The sequence below is a fragment of the Ictalurus punctatus genome, chromosome 7 (genome assembly GCF_001660625.3).
Source record: "Ictalurus punctatus breed USDA103 chromosome 7, Coco_2.0, whole genome shotgun sequence".
Taxonomy (NCBI): domain Eukaryota; kingdom Metazoa; phylum Chordata; class Actinopteri; order Siluriformes; family Ictaluridae; genus Ictalurus; species Ictalurus punctatus.
Window position 1 is genome coordinate 7,261,365 of NC_030422.2, and position 12,822 is coordinate 7,274,186.

General features: G+C 42.2%; 1 protein-coding gene across 1 annotated transcript in view; it reads right to left on the reverse strand.

Annotated features, from left to right (window-relative positions):
- The window catches only part of prkdc (protein kinase, DNA-activated, catalytic subunit), a 45,915-nt gene that overhangs the window by 23,599 nt on the left and 9,494 nt on the right, over nucleotides 1-12,822 (reverse strand). Inside the window, exons 23-44 of the mRNA XM_017472948.3 lie at nucleotides 12,118-12,208; nucleotides 11,786-11,949; nucleotides 10,980-11,132; nucleotides 10,728-10,835; nucleotides 9,953-10,179; nucleotides 9,490-9,584; nucleotides 9,300-9,399; nucleotides 9,008-9,141; nucleotides 8,592-8,822; nucleotides 7,942-8,171; nucleotides 7,647-7,855; nucleotides 5,991-6,123; nucleotides 5,545-5,703; nucleotides 5,175-5,378; nucleotides 4,586-4,774; nucleotides 4,307-4,411; nucleotides 3,918-4,085; nucleotides 2,453-2,580; nucleotides 2,167-2,374; nucleotides 1,875-2,053; nucleotides 1,317-1,485; nucleotides 1,006-1,071 (exon numbers count right to left, since the gene is read on the reverse strand). Of these exons, the coding sequence (XP_017328437.1) occupies nucleotides 1,006-1,071; nucleotides 1,317-1,485; nucleotides 1,875-2,053; nucleotides 2,167-2,374; nucleotides 2,453-2,580; nucleotides 3,918-4,085; nucleotides 4,307-4,411; nucleotides 4,586-4,774; nucleotides 5,175-5,378; nucleotides 5,545-5,703; nucleotides 5,991-6,123; nucleotides 7,647-7,855; nucleotides 7,942-8,171; nucleotides 8,592-8,822; nucleotides 9,008-9,141; nucleotides 9,300-9,399; nucleotides 9,490-9,584; nucleotides 9,953-10,179; nucleotides 10,728-10,835; nucleotides 10,980-11,132; nucleotides 11,786-11,949; nucleotides 12,118-12,208 (3,450 nt within the window). The remainder of the gene's footprint in view (nucleotides 1-1,005; nucleotides 1,072-1,316; nucleotides 1,486-1,874; nucleotides 2,054-2,166; nucleotides 2,375-2,452; nucleotides 2,581-3,917; nucleotides 4,086-4,306; nucleotides 4,412-4,585; nucleotides 4,775-5,174; nucleotides 5,379-5,544; nucleotides 5,704-5,990; nucleotides 6,124-7,646; nucleotides 7,856-7,941; nucleotides 8,172-8,591; nucleotides 8,823-9,007; nucleotides 9,142-9,299; nucleotides 9,400-9,489; nucleotides 9,585-9,952; nucleotides 10,180-10,727; nucleotides 10,836-10,979; nucleotides 11,133-11,785; nucleotides 11,950-12,117; nucleotides 12,209-12,822) is intronic.

Genomic DNA, 12,822 nt, shown 5'->3' on the forward strand with positions numbered 1-12,822 from the left:
GGTCAGCCTGTCAGTGCTCAGACCATACGCCACACACTGCATCAAATTGGTCTGCATGGCTGTCGTCCCAGAAGGAAGCCACTTCTAAAGATGATGCACAAGAAAGCCCACAAAGAGTTTGCTGAAGACAAGCAGACTAAGGACATGAATTACTGGAAGCATGACCTGTGGTCTGATGAGACCCAGATAAACTTATTTGGTTCAGATGGTGTTAAGCGTGTATGGCGGCAACCAGGTGAGGAGTACAAAGACAAGTGTGTCTTGCCTACAGTCAAGCATGGTGGTGGGAGCGTCATGGTCTGGGGCTGCATGAGTGCTGCCGGCACTGGGGAGCTACAGTTCATTGAGGGAACCATGAAGGCCAACATGTACTGTGACATACTGAAGCAGAGCATGATCCCCTCACTTCGGACACTGGGCCACAGGGCAGTATTCCAGCAATGTAACTACCACTGCCTTGCTAAAGAAGCTGAGGGTGAAGGTGATGGACTGGTCAAGCATGTCTCCAGACCTAAACCCTATTGAGCATCTGTGGGGCATCCTCAAACAGAACGTGGAGGAGCACAAGGTCTCTAACATCCACCAGCTCCGTGATGTCGTCATGGAGGAGTGGAAGAGGACTCCAGTGGCAACCTGTGAAGCTCTGGTGAACTCCATGCCCAAGAGGGTTAAGGCAGTGCTGGAAAATAATGGTGGCCAAACAAAATATTGACACTTTGGGCCCAATCTGGACATTTTCACTTAGAGGTGTACTTACTTTTGTTGCCAGCGGTTTAGACATTAATGGCTGTGTGAGTTATTTTGAGAGGACAGCAAATTTACACTGTTACACAAGCTGTACACTCTCTACTTTACATTGTAGCACAGTGTCATTTCTTCAGCGTTGTCACATGAAAACATATAATCAAATATTTACAAAAATGTGAGGGGTGTACTCACTTTTGTGAGATACTGTATATATATATTATATATATATAAAAACAAGTGAGGTTATAAATTACTTACATCAATCTCTATGGGAAAATTGTATGTCCTCTGTGTATCAATGAGGTTGTCGAAAATAAACTGATTCTGTGTGGAGGGGAAAAAAAAAAGTCTCAGTCAGAAAAAGTACAAGGATGTACTATGAGTGAGACAAACACGTGGTGTTACTCATTCGCTGGTAATACGATACTGTACGTGAACAATGTTTTAATTATAACCTAGTCTAGTAAAATAGTAATAATGCAATAGTCTATTTATTAAGACCTATATGTTCCCATCAACTGGCCCAGGGTCAGGCACTGTGTAGCACGCATTCCGTCACAACGGCACACCTTTTCGCTTTTCTCGGTAAAGAGGAAGCCTTGGTAGAACTTGGTCTCGTTGAAGCTGCAGCTGATGAGAGCGATGGCACAGTTGTAAGCAGCACAGTGATACAGCCTCCTCAATTCCAGCAGAGCGCTCTCTCCCGCCATGTTCTCGGTGAACGCCTCAAAACATGACCTGCAACACAAAGACAACAGAAAAGCGGCTACAAACCGTTATTTCGATCCCCTTCAACGTAAACGCAAACATTTTAACTCCAACAATTTGTGTCAAACGCCTAAATGCAGCAGTTCCAATCAATTCGAAGTCATTAAGGCAGTGCGGCGGTGCAGCGATTAGCATTATTGCCACACAGGGACTCACTACTGTATGTGGTGAGTTTCGCATATGTTCCACGTGTCTGTGTGGGTTTCTTCCGGTTCCCTCTGACCTAACAAAAACATCTGAATTGAATTAGCTACACTAACTTGCCTCTACGTGAAATAGTACCGATCGTTTTTGTTTAGGTTGCTGCAATGAAGAGACATTTTCATTCGTTAGTCTTTTATAATCACTCCTTTACTCACTTCAGCAGGGCCTTGGATAACTCGTTCCCCTCTGCCTTGACCGCGCCGCAGAAGGCCTGGTTAATGGCCGAGTCTTTAGAGTAAACCTCATCTTTATGCAGACGTGAGTAAAGCAACTCCAACAGCTTACAGGACCCGATCTTCATGATGATTTGACTCTCAAAAGCAGACTCGATCAACTGGGGCAGAGGAAAGGAATAGGCTGAATTCCCCAACTGCTTATTGACAAATAAAACACAAGGGCCGTGCTGTTTTGTAAAGTTTACTTACGACTGTAAAAGGTGTTACTCACTTTCGTGAAGCGTGCCTGGAGAGTAGTCATGATGTTAGCCACGTTGGTGACGAAAAACTGAGACAGGGATTTAGCACTGCAGTGAGTGGCCAGAGGAACCAGCACTCTGTCCAGCAGGCCAAGGAGCATGGAGTTCACAGGAACATCTTTCTCCTGGAACATCTGATAGACGGTGCAGAGAAGAAGAACTTGCCCTTCGCAACTCGACCTGTTAGAGAAGATATACAGTCTGAAACAGCAGATCTGGGCATCCAAAGGCAAGGCGTGGAAGTGTTTCTCTGCTTACTGTAGTGCGAGTCTCTGGAAGCAGGTCTGAAAGAGGTCTTCCATGATGTGCTTTTTGTCACGACACAATACTTTAATCATGAGTTTCAACAGGAGAGGACTCTGAGATAGCTCCAAGGCATCTAAAAACTGAAACCGGGCATAAATATCTGATTAAACCATCAGAAATATTATAAATACAGACATAAACAAATAAATATAATAAAGTAGTCATTTAAGGAAGCATTTAACGGGCTGGCAAGTGTGCAGCGACTGCCACTATTTACGTACCTCTCCCACTGAATCCTTTTAGAACCAAAAATGACACTTATAAATGAGAAAAGAACTAGGCTTTTACACAACGTAGCATACAAATTTAAAGCCGTCAACATTGCTACCATAAAATATTAGCAGGCAAAGAGAGAGAGAAAAAAAAGAAAAAGACTTTTACCACAAAAACCCTAGGGTATGTAAGTGGACAAGACCGCTCCATACCAACAGCACAAGCAAATAAATGTTACTATAAAACACTGTACACACACTCTCTCTCTCTCTCTCTCTCTCTCTCTCTCTCTCTCGTTCCTACCATACCTGTCTCGAACAAGATGTTTAAAGGTGCTAACTGGTGCAGAAGAGCAAACAGCACTTCTCTAATTATCATTACCATAAAAAGTATTTATGAAACGTTAATCCGAATACTTTGTTTTAGGCCTATGTATACTGTACAAACTGACTCAGTTTACTTACTTACATACTTATGTGGTTACTTACTTACTTTCTTATGTACTTACGTACTTGCGTAGATACTTAAGTACTTACTTTATATACTTACATATGTACTTGTGTACGTATTTACGTAGACGCTCACGTATTTACTTATGTACATACTTGCGTACTTTAAGTACATACTTAATTACATATTTATGTACTTACTTTCTTATGTACTCACGTTCTTGCGTAGATACGTAGTCACATACTTATGTACTTACGTACTTTGTGTACTTACGTACTTTTTTAGGAAGATACTTAGTCACTTGCATACGTACGTAGTTACTGTATGCACTTGCTTATGTACTTACTTGCGTATTTTCTTATGTACTTACATTATGTTTTCCCGTTCTTGCGTAGATACGTAGTTACATACTTTATGTACTTACGCACTTTATGTACTTGTATTTATTTACGAAGATACTTAGTCAATTACATACGTACGTAGTTACTGTATGCACTTGCTTATGTACTTACTTGCGTTCTTATATAGTTACTTACTAACGTAGTTACATTCTTATGTACATACAAACATCCTTATGTTGTATATATACATCCGTGTGTTAAGTACATATGTACTTACTTACACACATACTTGTTTATTTAGATCAAAATATTCTGCCGTTTTTCTGTTTTGAAAAAAAAAAAATCATCGAGTTCATTAACGTGTTCATGAATGAAATCATTTCTGGCACATTACGGTGTTTACAGGCGTTCACCTTGCGAACACAGTCCATGTAGTTGTTCCGCTGGAGCGATCCACGAGGGAACTCGTCTGACTGCATGGGGAAATGAGCAGCCACTAACGCCTCCAAAGCCCTCTGCAGTTCTTCCAACGGACCACTGGGTAATGTAGTGAAGAAGGGCAGCATGATCAGTGCCTGGCTCTGTGGGTTACAAAAAAATGACATTTAACACCCGTTTTAAGGTATTTTCAATATTGCAGTCAGAATGAAGTCACGGGAAACCACCGAGCACACGACTGTAATTTTTAATTAAATGTAACCTCACTTGGTAAGATACGGTGAGCGCTTCAAAATGCATACGGACATTATTACATACACGCACAGAGATGCACAGTTTGGAATGACTTTAAAAAGCTCACTACCTTTAGATTTAAAGGCAGAGCTGTGTCTGTGATGAGGGTGGTGAAGGTAGCAAAAACGGCAGTAAAAACTGGGTGACTAGTATTCGTGCTTACTGAAGAGTCAATCTGTGAACAATAAAAGAAAAAAATTAAAAATCATACAAACCAGGATCTACAAAATACGTATTCGAATGATTACCGAAATGTGCAAGCATGCGATTGTTTTCTGTACGTTTTTTTTTTTTTTTTTTTTTTTTTATAAAAAGTGTCCAATAGTGTCCATCGGGTGCATGCTGGTACCTGCAGAACTTTGGAAAGCAGTGTAAGAGTCGAGGTTTTGCTCTCTGGTGAGGATAAGGGGCCTGACCACCAGGGTTTCAGCAAGTCCCACTGCTTCAGTACTCGCTCTGCCAGTCGTGAGCCTTGAGTCTTTCTGACGGAACGCTCACGGAAACTGTGGTCCAACATGCCATTGAGAAGGACGCTGACCTGAGAAACAACAGGCATTCGTACATTTATAACGCGCATCGTCTTGTTCAAACGCATACCGAAAGAGTAGCACGTCTTCCCGAGTGGGAAAATTAAGCCAAAATATTATTAAGATGAGGGGAAGGGGGCAGGGCTTCCAGGGGTGTCAATTAATATCGAAGAGAAGACTTTTTTGCTTCCTTTTGAGTAATAAATTATGCAAATGAGCTGTTAGACTAAAAACCTCCGTATTCACACTTTCTAGTTTATCCGTGACCTTTTCCATTCAGGATTTAGAAATCAGGTTATATTGAACAAGAAAACAAGCGAGGTCTGATTTCCCTCAGAGCAGCGCAACACTGAATTTCTTCCTTTGTTCTCTTTTTCTTTTTTTTTTTTAAGTCCTTGCAGGAGACCTTACCATGCCAGGGCTCTGTGTGGCTGCGGTAAGCAGCAAAGGTACGGAGCGGTCCAGCTGCCGTAAAAGTTCTGCATTGGTGGTGTTCTGGAAAAGGCTGTAGAAATATTCTCCGTGAGAGAAGCTGAGGAAGTGAGGATTTAGACTGCCGGATAGGGGCACGGACAGGGTGATCGAGTTGAGCAACAGAGCCACCAATTCCTCCGTCTGTGTAATAAAAGAACAAGCAGGGTCATTTCCTTACTGCGGGCGATCTGCATGGCTTTCGTGGGTGACGGTCTCAAAGTTACAAACAGAAATTCTGCAAAATCTGCTGTTGACAAGAAAGAAAAAAAAAGAAAAGAAAAAAAGAAACGACGTATGTTGTACTTACCTGATCACCCAGTGAGAAAGCCAGCTGCACAAGACCATTAGCTAGTTTCCGGCTACTGACATCCATGGAGGGGAGGGACTTCCTGTTCTCTCCAGGTGCAATGCCTTTGTATACTGCCATGAGAAGTCTGGAACCTAAAGAGCTACTGTAAGTCAAATCCTGCACAAAAAAAAAACAACAACCCACAATTACATGGCATTACATTTACAGTATTTGTCAGACGCTCTTATCCAGAGCGACTTACATTTATCTCATTTATACAACTGAGCAGTTGAGGGTCAAGGGCCTCGCTCAAGGGTCGAACAGAGGTAGCTTGGCAGTGCTGGGGCTTGACCTTTTCCTGACCTTCTGATCAGTAACCCATAGCCTTTAACCACTGACACACCACGGCCCCATGTAAATAATAAAAACTGCCCTGAAATCAAATTGAGCTGAATGCAGGATACCTGTTCGTGTAGGACAGAGCTGAGAATCCCACTCTGGTGAAGCTGTTTACAAGCTGAGAGTAAGAGTTCCAGCTTGGCATGGCTGTCATGAGTGTCCGGATCATACAGATCTACCGCACACAACTCCTCCACACTGTTCGGGCAAACATGGAACAGTATTTACAGTGGATACAACAAGTCTATACACTCGTGTTAAAACGGCAGGGTTTCGTCATAAATCGTGTCAGAACGTTTCCCACCCTTAATGTAAAATGACAAAGGATAAACAAAACAAAACAAAACTTACAATACCATAGAAGCATAAGTGTGCACACCCCTAAACTAATACTTTGTTCAAGTACCTTTTGATTTTATTTTGGGTAAGACTGCATGGCACATCTTGACCTGGGAATTTTTCCCCCCACTCTTTCTTGGAGAAACATTCTAGAGCTATAAAAAAAATTTAGAGGGCAAATCTCCCGTGCAAAGCCCGCTTCAGGTCACTCCACAGATTTTCAGTTGGATTCAGGTCTGGGCTCTGGCGAGATCATTCAAAAACATTGATCTTCTTTATGTTAAACCATTCCTTTGTTGATCTGGATTCATGCTTCGGGTCAGCGTCATGTCGAAGAGGGGAAATTCCGTTTCATCTTCAGCTTACTAGCAGACACGTTACCTCCACCTTATTAAAAGCCCCAGTTCTGACTGAAGAAAAGCAGCCCTAAAGCATGATGCCACCACCACCATGCTTCAACGTGAGTATGGTGTTCTTTTGGTGATGTGCTTTTTTTCTTTTGCACCAAACATACTTTTTGATATTATGGGATTATTATAACTTTTGGAATCGGTCTCGTCTGACCATAAGACATTTTGGCACGAGGGTTTTTTTTTTTTTTTGTGTGAGAAAGGGTTTCCTTCTAGCCACCCTATTCCAAAGTCCAGACATGTGAAGAATATGAGAGATTGTGGTCACATGCAGAGAGTAATCTGTACTTGTCAGATGACTCTCCTGCAGCTCCTTTAATGTTGCCGTGGGTCTCTTGGCAGCCTCCCTGGTAAGATTTTGTCCTCTCCTTTTTAGTAAATTTTGCAGGGACGTCCTGTTCTTGGTGATGTCACTGTGGTGCTCTGTTTTCTACATTTGTTGTCGGTTGCCTTCGTTGGTACATTTAATGTTAAGGAAATACTTCAATACCCCTCTCTCCTGATCGATTCCTTTCGACAGTGAGATTCCCTGCATGCTTCGTCAGCTCTTCGCAGACCATGGCTTCAGCCTTCGGATGAAACCAAGACGATGTGAAGACAAGCCTACAGAAACAGCTGGTCTTTACTTGGGGTTGATCAGAATAATTTCATTGATGACAGATGTATGATAATTACTTTTGAACGTGAGATTGAATGCCACGTCCCCAGTTATAAAGGGGTGTGCACACTTATGCAACCTTTTTATTTTCCCCTTAAATGTTTGATTGTTTTACCCGTTGTGATTTCATATTGAGAGCGGCGAAGTCCTGACATGATTTATCTTAGTTTCAATTTTTTCCATCACCAAAACATGCCATTTTAACAGGGGTGTGCAGACTTTTTATACCCACTGAATACTGGAATGAATCGACAAGTTTAAACTGATTATTATTATTATTAATATTATTAATAGTAGTAGTAGTAATATCAGACCATTGGGCAGTTATCTTCTTCCTAATGCCATTCTCCAGATCAGTCCTGTAGGGTGTTGCGACTAGAGCCTTCAGCAATGGTACACACACCTCCGGCAACCGAGTAATCACCTCCAAATCGGCCATGTTGAAGCCAATAGAAGAGGGTTCACATACCACCATGCTGACCAGCGTGAAGAAGGTGGCACTGAAAAAGTCCTCTTCCAGCAGCTGGAATGAGATTTTCAGACAATGCATGACAAGTTTTATGTCCCTGTTTGGACCAATAAAACGCATCGTTGTGACAAGCATCAGACCTTCCAGAGATCCTTCTGGCATTTAAGCAGCACCATGGTGGAGAACTCCAGCAGGCGCACTATGATGGTGCACTTGCTGTAGTTGTAGAGCTCTGTCTCACGAGGGCTAAAGTGTGACCAAGTCGAGTCAGTCTCTTTGAAACAGGCCCTGGCAGCCTTCAGGTCATGCAATGCCAGTTCTGTCAGGAAGAAACGGAGGGCTGGCAGGAAGCTAGACTTCTCAGCAGAGTCTGGTTAAAAAAAAAAGAAAAGAAAAGAAAAAAAAAAAAGAGAGAGATGGAGATAATCATTTGTAGTGAAGTACTTAATAATATAAGAACAAGTTTAACAGCAAGTTCTACCGTGTTGATTGTTGTCAACGATGATATTTTTTCTTTCATTAATAATAAACAGACACACCACAATAATCTAAGACAAATAAAGTTATTTTGTTTTATTTAAAAAAAAAAAAAAAACCTGTCATACAAGTCCCGGTGAATTGGCTGTTACTATAGAAACCTATTAGGATGAGTGCGTTCAAAAAAAAACAAACAAATTCTGACCGATTTGACAGCGCTGAATTGATCATTTAAGTTTCTGAACTACTCAAACGTTCTGTGGTACTATAACGTGCTTCGTTGACATTGGCGAGTTTGGCTACCCAGACCTACCCAGAATTCTGTGGGGCTGCATGAGGCGGAGACTGGTGAAGGTGTTGTAGCAGTCAAGAACAGCCAGAAGAAGATCCATCCACTGCAGGGTGGCCCGGACACTGAAAGGGGCTTCCACTTCTCTCAAAGTAGGTTGGGATATCAAGCCTCCTCCTTCCAGACGTGTAATTAAAAACCCCTGACCCTCATTTTTAACCTGCTCGTCCAGCCACTGTGCAGCAGTAGTATTACCTGAGCATGAAGGAAAAAGAAATCAGAGTGGGTCTGAAATCCCATACAATCGCTTATCTCTTAATCTACAATTACAGCTATAATCCTAGCATCCTATAGACCAGGGTGTTCAGTCATCAGATTGGGTTTGAGCAGCCCTGGTGATAAATGCAAAATTACTATAAACGTATGAGACTTTCATCTACCTGGCAGAAGTGGGACAAACTCGTAGAAGAGCTCAAGGCACTTGTGACGACATTCAGTCTGTGGTCGTCCGCATTGGGTCAGCAACCACGTGACCATGTCGCTCAGGCTCAGAGACCGGTCTGGAGGGAAACCTCTGTGAGCCGTAAACAAACACCATCAGCTAAATACTTCTAACCCACACAGCTGGGTTACAGGTTCAATTAATCAAGTATCGCTCATTAAACATAAGTAAACAACCCAGCTGCTGATTAGCGAAATACATCGGACGTACTCAGGCATGCTGTTTCATACCTAGGTATGCGTCTCTTGACGTTCTTATTAAGCGAGTCCGCCTTGTGTTTGATGATCCTTTTAAGATGGTCCAAAGCACTGCAGCACTGCTGTACAGTTCCTGTACGGATCATACCAAAGCACCAACACGTGACGGGTAATCGTATCGATAACGGTAAAAGTTCAAAAGAAGCGACAGATGATCTCTTACCCAGCGCCTTTTCATCCGAATGTGCTAAAGCCAAGCTCTCCACAAACACCACAAGCACCTCAAATACAAACTCCTGCACGAGAGAGTTTTCCTCTCTGACAGAGAAAAGGGACAAAAATATACCGTCTAAATATACGCAAAGCTAAACGCGCACTATTATGCTGAAATCCCTAAGCCAGTGTTTCCTGTACATGCCATCGGGTACTCATGGGCACACATGGTCCGTGTGTTTATTTTCTCCCGACACACCTAAATCAAGCAATCAAGAACCGTAAATACCTGGTACAGGTGTTTTGTGAGCTGGGAGAGGTGCAGAATTATGGACTAGGTCCCTGATGATCTGTTTGGGATACACTGCCCTAATAAACCCCCTGTGGTCTAGTGGTTGTAGCTGGCTTCTCCCACAGTCAACAAACTGACCCTTTAATAATAGTCTGGAGCCAGTGTTGAAGCGTATGCTCACCTGACGTGTCTGTAGATGTTGTTAAACGCCAGTGCAGCTCCCAGTCTCTTGAAAACATTGGGGTGCAGGGCAAGACTATAAATGCGCTTGAACAAGGACTTGATGTTGGCCGGGCTCTTCTCCTGCTGCTCTGGGGTGGTCTGTTTGATCGACCACTTCACGTATTCCTGAACGCAGCGGCCGCTGAAGTCCCTCAAGGTGCTGTCCAGCGGGTCCACCACTCCGTCCTGGATTTCAAAAGCAGTCACAGCCAGGGTTAGACTGAATACAATTATTATGAACAAATCAAAATGACTTTAATATCGCTCGAGATATCAGAACGTTCTCAGTTTCATAAAAGCGTGATTCATACGTAAACTTCAAACCGGCCCTGGGGAAAATCCAAAAATATATTTTATAAAAACCAAAATAACACATGCTATTAAGTAAATAGTGCATTAACCCAAGCACACAATACTACCTAAGGAATAAAACGTGCCGGGGTTTTAAAATAATTAACAACGTTTCAATAACAGCGTGTCTGTAATAGAAAATTAATCAGCACCTTCTGACCAATAAGAACAGAGCATTCGACGGGACTGTGGTATAAATGATCGTTTATACTAATAACGTTCCAGATAGTTACTCTCGGTTAGATTGGTACATAATCAAGGTCGCGAATAAGAACCTTGAACGAATTTCATGTACTGTAAAATCCATTGGTATACCTTTAAACAGACTTCAGAGCAAAACAGCTTGTTACGGATTGATGCACGTAGAAAACGGTGAGATTTACCAGAATGGCTTCCAGAACTGCTACTGTGTCCTGACTCTCAAACTTCTTGTTGTTGGTGAACCAGTGGATCAGCTGCATCACCAACGGCTCAAACAGCTGCCGTGTCACCTGAGAGAAGTGAGCAAGTACATACGTGAATCCTTAAACCCCTGTTATTTAAAAAAAATAATAATAATAATAACCAGTTTATTTAATGTAAAGTGACGGATATCTTTTTTTTTTTTTTCCCGATTAAGTGCATATCGCACAGACCTGATCGACGTCGCAGGCTAGGCGTAGCAGCACGGGGAAGACCCGTTTGTGCAGGTTGTACATGGGTGGAGTCGACTTCTCTCCCTCTGCCATCTGAGCTCCTCTCCCCACCATATACACCACCAGACTGTGGAGAAGCTCACACGCTGCCACCTAGACCCACACAGGAGAGGGGGACCTCGATCAGTCCTAATGATACCATATAATACCGTAAACATATACCATAGGGTTAAAAAAACAAAACAAACCAACCTGATTGTAGCCAATCACTTTCATTTACGTCAATTATTTAGCTGAAGGCAGCTCAACGGTTCCGAGATTAGCCACAGGGCTAGAGGCATTAGCTAAGAAAAACGAACGTCTAAAACAAAACAATCACTTCGAAGGGCCTCATATGAGCCACAGAGTACGCGTTAATTATTCAGCATTAAAATCTGTCAAATGTTGTTGTTTTTTTTTTATCCTGACAAATTGGACAACTTTAGTTGAATACCCCTGTATAATATTTTATACAGGATGTCCCAAAAGTCTCGGAACATCGGGGAAACGAACACAGAAAAATGTCTTCTAAAATTTCATACTTAGTGTAGAAGATTTCGACACATGTTCATGTAACACCGGTTAACCAGACGTCAACGAGAGTTCATCACGAGTGCGAGACATGACGCCGCGTGTGTGTTAATTCACCCTACGTATGGAGACTTTCGGAACACCCTGTATGTTGGCGTAATTAAATAACCGCAAATAGAACGTTAATAAAATTGCTGAAGTTAAAATGCGCGGATGAAATGGTCACACAGACATACTTTAGTCTGCCTGTCACTTGAGGAGAGAGCGAGCTCGGTGATTCTCGGCAGGAAGGGGTCCAGGTAGATTACAGGCTTAATGTCCTTGAACGGCACCGCGAAGCTCAGCCTTTTCTCACTGTCCCATGCTACGAACCGTCTCATCATGTCCTCTGCAGAAATGGCTAGGAAACAGGAAACACGCACCGCTTAGACTCCTAAAACGAGCGATCCTCAAGAACATAAAAACGTTGAATAATTCTGTACAGTAACTCGCCATATTTAACTTTTTTTTTTTTTTAAATGTTTATGAAACATTCATAGACTACCCCGCCCCCACAAAAGCAGCTCACCCGTAACCAAACTTCTGTTCAGTTGTCCTCCGAGATGGCCTAAAAGCTGCACCACTCGCCGGCGTACCGCAGCGATCGGAGACTCGTCTCCCTGACAGAGCATAAAGTACCACCGGATCAGCCTTCACGTGTACTGGATTTCAAGCCACAAACTTCCACTTTGCCCAGCCATGTATTTAATACACAATGAATGTGCTGTAGGTTTAAAACACCTTATTACACAGAAGGAAACGGTGCAACTATAGTGTACCAACGAGTGAATAAAGAGAAGTCACAGATTATTAAACAGGGGAAACAGTACGAACAGTGTTAGAACAAGGTAAGTGTAAATACAAAAAAAAAAAAAAAAAAAAGCACAGTTAATATTATTTTTAATAAAATGCATCATCAAACCAGGAAGTGTAATCAATCAGAGACCCCCAAAATGAGGACTCACTAGACTGTGTGATGATTGATCTTTGATTTCTAAGATTTCGATTCGAGTCTTTACAGACTTCTTAAAAAGAGAAGTTCAAGCAATTCAGGATGAATAAAATACGTTGAGAGTGTGAAATAAAGTCAACGTTATAATAAGTATTCCTAAGCAGCAGGAGCCCCGTATCTACAGGGGATCGGTTCCACTATATACCGTACATACCTATGATGACGTTTCGTTTATAAATTAGGCACGATAAGACATGAACAACAATAACTAACAATAAAATA